The 8,699-nt window shown below is 37.4% G+C and overlaps 3 protein-coding genes across 3 annotated transcripts; 2 read left to right on the top strand and 1 right to left on the bottom strand.

Moving 5' to 3' along the window:
• LOC104792636 (PRA1 family protein B4) lies at window positions 839-2,060 on the top strand. Its single transcript, XM_010518827.2, has one exon. The coding sequence runs from the start codon at window positions 947-949 to the stop codon at window positions 1,610-1,612; it is 666 nt and encodes a 221-aa protein (XP_010517129.1). The 5' UTR covers window positions 839-946; the 3' UTR covers window positions 1,613-2,060.
• LOC104792633 (dehydration-responsive element-binding protein 2E-like) lies at window positions 4,189-5,104 on the top strand. The gene has a single exon (XM_010518823.2). The coding sequence runs from the start codon at window positions 4,260-4,262 to the stop codon at window positions 5,028-5,030; it is 771 nt and encodes a 256-aa protein (XP_010517125.1). The 5' UTR covers window positions 4,189-4,259; the 3' UTR covers window positions 5,031-5,104.
• LOC104792634 (protein DETOXIFICATION 44, chloroplastic) lies at window positions 5,032-8,106 on the bottom strand. The gene is made up of 13 exons (XM_010518825.2): window positions 7,789-8,106; window positions 7,585-7,694; window positions 7,332-7,487; window positions 7,104-7,225; window positions 6,857-6,992; window positions 6,566-6,662; window positions 6,350-6,450; window positions 6,096-6,259; window positions 5,882-5,953; window positions 5,685-5,801; window positions 5,510-5,605; window positions 5,301-5,422; window positions 5,032-5,223 (listed from the first exon to the last, which is right to left on the bottom strand). Exons 1-13 carry the CDS (start codon window positions 8,019-8,021, stop codon window positions 5,163-5,165), a joined length of 1,587 nt encoding a protein of 528 aa, XP_010517127.1. The 5' UTR covers window positions 8,022-8,106; the 3' UTR covers window positions 5,032-5,162.

Below are 8,699 nucleotides of genomic sequence, written 5' to 3'. Positions count from 1 at the left end.
TTTGGCCATCTCCGAACCAAACTTGGTGTCATTGTTCCACCTACTCCAAGTTTGCGGGGGAGTATCAACACCAGAGCCTCAAACGACAGCGTTCTGCATTCAGACTCAAACAAATTGAAGCCCAGCTCAAACCCATCAGCACCCAAGCCCATGTCACATAAACGGAAACCTGCAACAACAGAAACAACAGAACAGAGTCTTACACAACCTGCAACAATTACAACAAGTGATAAAAGTAAGACTCTTACACAACCTGCAACAAGAGACAAACGGAATACTAAAGACACGGAGCTGATCACGCAAAACAGGTTCCAGCTCCTTGAATCATGCGACACAGACCATAGGTGAAAGACAAGACAATCGAATATTCTAGACACTAGGTTAAGCCGTTTGTATCACTATAAAAGAGAAAGACCCTTGTAACAAGAACATTATCGATTGGGAAAACAGAAATAAAACACCTTTCAAATATTCTTTCAGCTTGGACACCTCCGTCGAATATTATTGATTGCTAAAATATAATCCAAAAATCAATATAGATTTTTACTTCTTTTTTTTTTTTAACGCAACAATAGTTTTTTTTTTATTTTTTTAAATTTTAGAAAATTATATATAACTCTGAACATTTATCTCCCTAAAACACGAGATTTTATTTTATTTTTATCGGTAATTAATAAAATCATAATTAAATCAAATAAAAATTGGAAAACCCAAAAAAAAAAGGAAAATACTAAAGAAAAAGAGTAAAATAGTCACGTTTATTGTCGGTGACCCGAAGCAACGAAAGAGAGAGGACGGTCAACAATTTTCTCAATCCTAAATATATAAACTAATAAATTCTCTTTGCTTCCTTCCCTCTTTAATTTTTTATTAATCCCCCAAATCTTCAACCCTAATTCTTCTTCTCTCTCTCTCTCAGAGATCTACCAAACTCTTGAATCTCCCAATGGCGTCCACAGCACCACCAGTTCTCCCAATCTCAAACCCCCAAACCGTTCCCTCCGCCGCTCCTTCCTCCGTCGAATCCCAACCACCGATCGCAACAACCCCAGCGTTTCGCAATTTCGTCAACCAGATCACCGATACCGTCAAAAACGGACTCTCTAAACGTCGTCCCTGGGCTGAGCTAGCGGATCGTTCCGCATTATCAAAACCTGAGTCGATCTCCGACGCAGCTGTTCGGATCCGTAAGAATTACTCTTACTTCAAGGTTAATTACCTCACCGTCGCTACGGCCATCGTCGGGTTCTCTCTCGTGACTCATCCTTTCTCCCTCGTCTTCCTCCTCTGTCTCCTCGCTTCCTGGCTCTTCCTCTACATGTTCCGTCCCACGGATCAGCCCCTCGTCGTCTTCGGCCGTACGTTCTCGGATCGTGAGACGTTGGGGTGTTTGATCTTGTTCAGTATCTTTGTGGTTTTCCTCACCGATGTTGGATCTGTTCTTGTTTCGGCTATGATGGTTGGTGTTGCGTTGATCTGTGCTCACGGTGCTTTTAGAGCTCCTGAAGATTTGTTCCTCGATGAGCAAGAGCCAGCTGCTACCGGATTCCTCTCTTTCCTCGGTGGCGCCGCTTCTAACGCCGCGCCTGCTATTGTTGCTGCTCGCGTTTAAATGCGACTCCGATCTACCACTCCCCCCGCGTCGGTGATCTGTTTTTTTTTTTTTTAATCTTTTAATATGATTCGTTTGTTGAATCCAATATACTTAGGATTTTTTTAATCTGAAAACAATAATTTTTTTTGTACTTTGTTCATTGGCAATAGCTATTTGATGAAATATATATATATATATATATATATATATCCTTTGAAGAATTTTTACTACATTGTGTTCATCTTTGCAAGTCTTGTATTTGAAGAACTGGATCTGATTTCATGTTCAAACACAAGATTCAATGGTTTGTTTTTGTTTCCATCTGTTTATTGGATCTTGTAGCCATCTTTATGATTTGTTATGACTAGGCTTTGCATGTAATAACAATCGAAATAGTCAGAGTTGGATACATGTGTGGTATGCAAGATCCATCCGAGTTTTTTCACGGGTTTTTAAAAAACACTCATCACAATGCCGGGCTGTAAAAGTAAAATGCTTCCCGATGAGCAGCAGAGCAATGTCTACATTGTTGACTACCACGCACTTGACTTGGAATCGACTAGCACACATAATTTTTGGGGGCGGAGCAGATGCGGTTCACAAACAATTCGATGAGAAGCTTTGTGGGTGTACTCGAGTCCGGCCCATTAGAAGCTCGTTTTGCTTCTCATGCAGTCTAGTTCGCCCAAGGCACAATGTCAATGTCAAATCTTGATGATGTCAACGACCTTCAATATCGATGGGAAAAGATTATGTAACTTCTTAAGTTTTTAACATGTCTTTGATCTAGCCGTGCCACGAAAAGAAGAGATAACATTTGCTGATATCTTATTTCTGTTTACCAATCAAAAATACTTTAAAACCGAGACTTGAACCCTTTTACTTCATTCACCGCAAGCAGTATTTTAAAATGATTGGGAAAAGTTAAAATACCTATTAGGAAAAAAAAATTGAAGTGGAAAATATCAAATTGGTGGCTTACAAGTTACAAACTTAAGCCAACACCTTTTAAAGAAGCTTTCTGTTAAAACTGAATTGTTTCTTACCTAAAATTTATACTATTGGATAACAATCCACCACCTTAACAAAAGTCTTTCTTTTTCTAGAGTTGTGGCTTACGGTATAATCCACCATTTTGACGTCTTCCATCAATAGAATATTCGTGGATTACAAAAATTCAAAGTCTTATTCGCCGAGAAATCTAGTATTACAAAAAGCAAAATAAAATCGAAAGTTGCATTGACCTCGAAAACCAGAACCTCGGTAAACTAGGATTTGTCAATGCCAATGACTTGCAATTTGTTTCCTTTAGTTAGGACTTGGGCGCGCATTTTCATCGAGCTTAACGAATTCTTCAGTAACCATGGAATAGTAACAATTTATTAGCTTGTGGAGTATTTTTTATTTAACAGATTTGTCTTAAGATCTAGTTTAATAAAAGATATATATATATATATATATATATATCTTATTATATATTTGTAAACCATAATAATGGAGTCACCAAATAAACCATATAGTTTTCAGAACATTTAGTGTGAAACAAAGAAAAGAAAAAGGGACACCATTGCCAGAACTCAGAAATAAATAAGTAGAAGATGTCAAATTTGTTAGCTTGCAGCGTAAGCCAAAAACCCTGAAAAAGGAACATTACCCAAGATTTCATACTACAGTAAAACCTCTATAAATTAATAATGTTGGGACTAAGACATTTTATTAATTTATAGTAATATTAATTTATCTATAAATTAATAATTATTATTTTATAGTATAAATTAATAATTATTAATTTATATATAGATATTTTTAATTGTTTCTTTTTAAAAAAATTATGAATTGGAACAACTATAGCAAAATAAGATTAAACTTTCGGATGTTATAAATTTTATGGTTTAGAAATTGAACTTGTAATATTGTAATATTTAGAAAACACTATTTACAATAAATTACAAATATTAATCTGTCAAATTATCAAATTGTAAATGATGCATATCTAAAAATTAAAATTTTAAATTTTAATTATTTGTATGACATGTTATAAAATATTTTAGAGATATTATTATAGGTTGAAAATACAACATTACAATTGTTCTATAGAATTGAGTTTTAGGAGAAACATACACTATTATATCAGTATATATATATATATAAATTTACATAATTATTAATTTATGATATTATTGGAAGCATATTTTATAAGAAGATTTCGAAAAAATTATTATCTTATTATTTTATCGAGTATTGTTAATTTTTACATTAACGCGATTTAGGATTAGCAAAATTTATTAATTTATAATGTTTATTAATTTATAGGGTATTAATTTATAGAGGTTTTACTTTATTTATATTTTTTCGGACTTTTATTAATTAAGAAAATTAATATTCAAAGTCTTAGTCGCAAAGAAATCTATGCACCCAAACAACAAAGACCAAAAGGGTATTTGATGACGGCGCATACCAGAATTACCTAAACTGGGGACTCGCCACGTGTCCCGTAGCCGTACATTTTAGTTGTCGTCTGCACCACGCGTGTTCTCAGAGGGTATATCTAGATAAGTGTTCCCACCTTCCTTAATTTTCTGACGTCTCTTAATGCTAAATGGTGAATACTAGGCCAATCTATTTAGACCCAACTTTTTAGTTTATTTTGTTTTTGTGTTCTACGATGGAAAAAGAAGAAAGCGGATCAAAACAGAGATACTCAAGAAGACGAAGAAGAGCAGTTGAGCCAGTGGAAGCGACGTTACAGAGATGGGGGAAGGAAGAGGACGGGGAAGGGTTGGAGAGGGTTCGCAGGGTTCAAGCGAAAGGTTCGAAGAAAGGTTGTATGAGAGGTAAAGGAGGACCAGAGAATCCTGTTTGTCGGTTTAGAGGTGTTCGACAAAGGGTTTGGGGGAAATGGGTTGCTGAGATACGTGAACCAGTTAACCACCGTGGTGCTAACTCGACCCGTAGCAAACGGCTTTGGCTTGGAACGTTCGCTACTGCTGCTGAAGCAGCCTTGGCTTACGACAGAGCTGCTAGTGCCATGTACGGTCGCTACGCCCGGCTAAATTTCCCTGAAGGTCTTCTAGAAAATGGGCCTGGTGGAGAAATGAAGAAGAGCGATGGGGCGGGGAGTTCTGGAAGCTATTGGTTTGAACCTGACAACGTATCTGAAGCCCCTGATGGCGTGTTAGAAACAAAAGATGAGAAGGACTATTTACTCTACGACAACGGTATCGAGCTTGGCCAAGACAAGATTGAGAACCTTGATCTTACTGATACCAAGATGGTGGAATCAATGGTTTACAAGAACCCAGCAGTAAAAGCAGAGGAAGGTTACAGCTTTGATCGATTCGAATTGGATAGCGGATTGTTGTACAATGAACCTGGAGGCTCCAGTTATTACCAGGGAGGTGGATCTGATTCGTATTTGGAGTTTTTTAGCTTCTAGCTAGGGTTTTAATACTGTATTGATATACTGTAAGATTATGTACTGTTAGTTAATTCCATTTCCATTATTCTTAAGAGTCACGCATCATACCACAAAAATGTTGAAGCAGAACAGGATCATGATCGATCCGTTTCATTTTGGCTTCTCTGGGGTAGACCACAACATTTTCCATGGACCGGTTCTTGTCCCTAATCTGAAACATAACGTAACATCCTTAGAGGAAAGTTGTTTTGACGTGGTTGAAACTAGAATGGTCTTTTTAACTGTTACCTCCAGGTTCCAGCAACCAACCGCAACGCCATGAAGAGGAACAAACCCGCCCAGATCCCGGCAAGGCCAAAGGTTGGTGCAGCCACAAGCATGAACAATGAAGATATGAATCCAACAATCACCTGTTTCAAAACAAGAAATTTATCGAGTTATGTTAGGTAAAGAAAGTAAGAATTAAACCACCGAACTGATGAAGAAGAAAGAGAGACCATAGAGTAAGCAGCAAATCCAAAGTCAGAGACACCATAGTAGAGCCCATCCAAAACAAACGCTAGAGCATTCACTGGTTGAGATCCAGCCACAAACTGCATCATATAGCATTATTTAGATATTGTCTGAGACTACCCTTTCAAACTCTCTAGAGATTATAAGATAAGATCTTACCAAGGTCCCTGACAAAGCAATCTTTAGAACCTCCGAGTCCGTTGTGAATAAACTTGAAAATGGTTCGAAGGTGATGAACAATACAGCAGCCAAACCAGTTCCAGTTGCTAAACCCACCTATTTAAATATTGCAAGTATAAATATAAAGCTGAATTTTATGCAGTAGAATATAAACAAAAGATGCTACTGAATCGTACTTGAAGGACTCCGAATAAAACTTCCCGGGCTTGTTTATATTCTCCTTGAGAGAAAGTGGTTGCAAGAAGACTCTGAAAATAGAGGTAGAAAATATAAGTGAAAAAGTTCTCCACATAACGTAATCATGCATCATATCAGCGGGATTCTAATATTTCAGTAACATTTTGCTCGAAACGATCTATTTTGAAGTTGAGTTGCTAAAAGATAATAAACCTGTGCAGCAATGGCTAAAGCATCGGTGAGTAAAGAGACAGCCAACCAGATTTCCAAAACGATTTGATGACCAGCCATTTGAGTAGGTCCATTCTGAGCTGCTAACGAAGTAGCCAATGTGAACGGCACTAGCAGTGCCACCGTTCTACCAATCAGAAGCCCACCTAAGCATGAATCAATATATATATCATCTAGTAGCTTTGCATTTTGCGTTTGAATCGTTTATAAAAACTCGAAAATGTTTGAAGAGATACCTGATTTGAGGTATTGGTTGGCTCTTCCCACTTTGATTTGAGGAGAAAGCAAAACCACATTCTCATTCAACTTCCACAAAAGAATAAACGCAATCAAGTATCTGAAGAAACATTAACAAGTGAGAAAAAAAAGTAAGAAGCCACACATTAAGATAAATATGCTTATTAGAAACCGAGTCTACTAGTATCAAAAGATTACCACATATTTGGACGTACTCAGAAATCACAGTAGCAGCCGCAGCACCAGAGATACCAAAACCAAGGACAAATATCAGAATTGGATCCAATATCGCATTAAGTACATTCCCCGCAACTGTTGATCCAAAGTTTTACCATATCAGAGACAACGTATGTGGAACTACTAATGCATATCCGGTTCTATGAATACATTCAGATTACAAAAACTGGAAGATGAGTTTTTGGCAAAATGTTGGCCATACTTCTATTTCAGTAGATCCATTCATGCGTAAATACAAGAAGATAAAGAGATGGTTGTGCAATACTTACCAACGGCATATAGAGGCGTCGTTGTGTCCTTGAAACCTCGAAAAGCTCCTTGCGCAGCCAATGCAACTACAATTGGCGGTGCACCATACGCTCTAAGTCTGAGGAACTGCTCTGCTGGTATCCGCATTGGTGAATCCTGAAAAAATTACAAATCGAGAGAGAGAGAGAAAGATCACTTATACGAAACATCAAATATAACAAAGCTTAACACACGTTTGTATGTTCCAAGAGAGGCTTAAGACATTACAAAAGGTATAGCCATGACGTCCATCAAGAAATCAGAGCCAAGAGAGAGCGCAATCGCCTCAGCAATACCAACTCCAGCAGCAAGAAGTAAGGATGTTGAAACAGAAGGCAGCACTTTCTTACCTTAAAACCAAAATCAAACAACAGATTCAAAGTAAGAACCAATCTTTGGAACAAGACAGTAACCCATTTTACATTAAAGCTTTGAAAGAAAGAATATATAAACTACCTGTTTCCGTAGAATCATCATCAACGTCTTTATCAGCAATGGCTTGCTCCTCCGCAACAAACGATGTAGTGACATTTAACAAAGGAACATTGAAGAGCTTCGACACCAAATTGAATACAGAAACTGAAACTCCTACCGCAGCTAATTCTGCAGAACCTGTAACATTACATATGGATGTAATAGTAATGTTAAAAATGTGATTTTTATTTCGAAAATGTGAAAATTGAAAAACCAAAACAAAGAGACATGTTACCAATATGGCCAACGAAGGCAGTGTCGACAAGAGATGTAATAGGATCAGCAGCTAAAGCTAATGCAGCAGGTAATGCAATTGACATTATCTCCATTCCAATTTTACCAATCCTAAAACCCCCAATACATAAGAAAAAATTAGGAACCAGAACAAAAAAATATAGATAACACAGAAGCAGCAGCATTGGGTTTTTTATTGACGAACCCAGGATCCGGTTTGTGATCATGATCCGGTTTAGGAGAATCCACTAGATTCTGCTGTTTCTCCGGTCGACGAGAAGAAGCGGTGACGGCGGGAGATTCATCGGGAGGCGAAGATTTACAGACGATTGATCTTCGAATCGATGGATTAGGGTTCTTAGATAAAGTGTGAAGTTTTGAAATTGAGGGGGATCGAAGAGGAGAGAAACAGAAGGAGGAGGCTGCGACCGCCGCCATTGCGGAGAGAACGAGAGACGGAGAAAAATCTCGGCGGAGGAGGAAGAAAGATAACCCAAAACCACCACATGTTTGTTTCACTCTCTTTTTAATCTATCTTCTTTACTAACTGATTAAACGGTCGGGTATGTGTTAACTAGACTGTATCTTGTACTTGGACCTTTCATGGGCTTTTCAGTGGGCTTTTAAATAGCTTGTTTGTTTTTTCCTTTTCCTAGTAAAAAGTAATAGTGAAACACCCATGCATTTTCATAGTTATTTTATCAGGGAATCTCACAAATAATACCCTTGAATATCTCATACTATATACTATACGATTGAGCAGAGTTGGAATTGAATAGGTCCGTCTAAAGAATGATAGAGGAGCATTGTATTTTGAAGTCAGGCTTTTTACATCGTAAATTGGAGCGTTAGTTGAAAGAATTAAATTGAGAGAGTAGTGTTGCGACGCCGTGCAGCATCAGCAAGGCAAAAGCCTCACATGACTTGCGGTCCCAGCAACTACATTAACAGAAGAAGACACCTATACGGCTATACATCCTCTCTCTCTCTCTCTCTCTCTCTCTCTCTCTCTTTTTTCTTTTTTTTTTCTTTTTTTTTATCCGGTACGAGTTACCCAAAATGTAGACGGTAGACCTATCTATCTTTTTTTTTTTTTTTTTTTTTTTTTTTTTTTTT

This window comes from Camelina sativa, chromosome 6 (assembly GCF_000633955.1).
Source record: "Camelina sativa cultivar DH55 chromosome 6, Cs, whole genome shotgun sequence".
Lineage (NCBI taxonomy): Eukaryota > Viridiplantae > Streptophyta > Magnoliopsida > Brassicales > Brassicaceae > Camelina > Camelina sativa.
The sequence above is the reverse complement of the archived record's forward strand: the minus strand, read 5'-3'. Positions and strand labels throughout refer to the sequence as shown.

Bases quoted from the DNA above. Each gene is read 5' to 3' on its own strand.
- LOC104792636 (XM_010518827.2), top strand. From the start codon at position 947: ATGGCGTCCACAGCACCACCAGTTCTCCCAATCTCAAACCCCCAAACC.
- LOC104792633 (XM_010518823.2), top strand. From the start codon at position 4,260: ATGGAAAAAGAAGAAAGCGGATCAAAACAGAGATACTCAAGAAGACGA.
- LOC104792634 (XM_010518825.2), bottom strand. From the start codon at position 8,021: ATGGCGGCGGTCGCAGCCTCCTCCTTCTGTTTCTCTCCTCTTCGATCC. The intron at 6,663-6,856 runs GTAAGTATTGCA...TTGGATCAACAG, and splicing joins GACGCCTCTATATGCCGTTG to TTGCGGGGAATGTACTTAAT. The intron at 5,606-5,684 runs GTAAGATCTTAT...TATATGATGCAG, and splicing joins TTGCTTTGTCAGGGACCTTG to TTTGTGGCTGGATCTCAACC.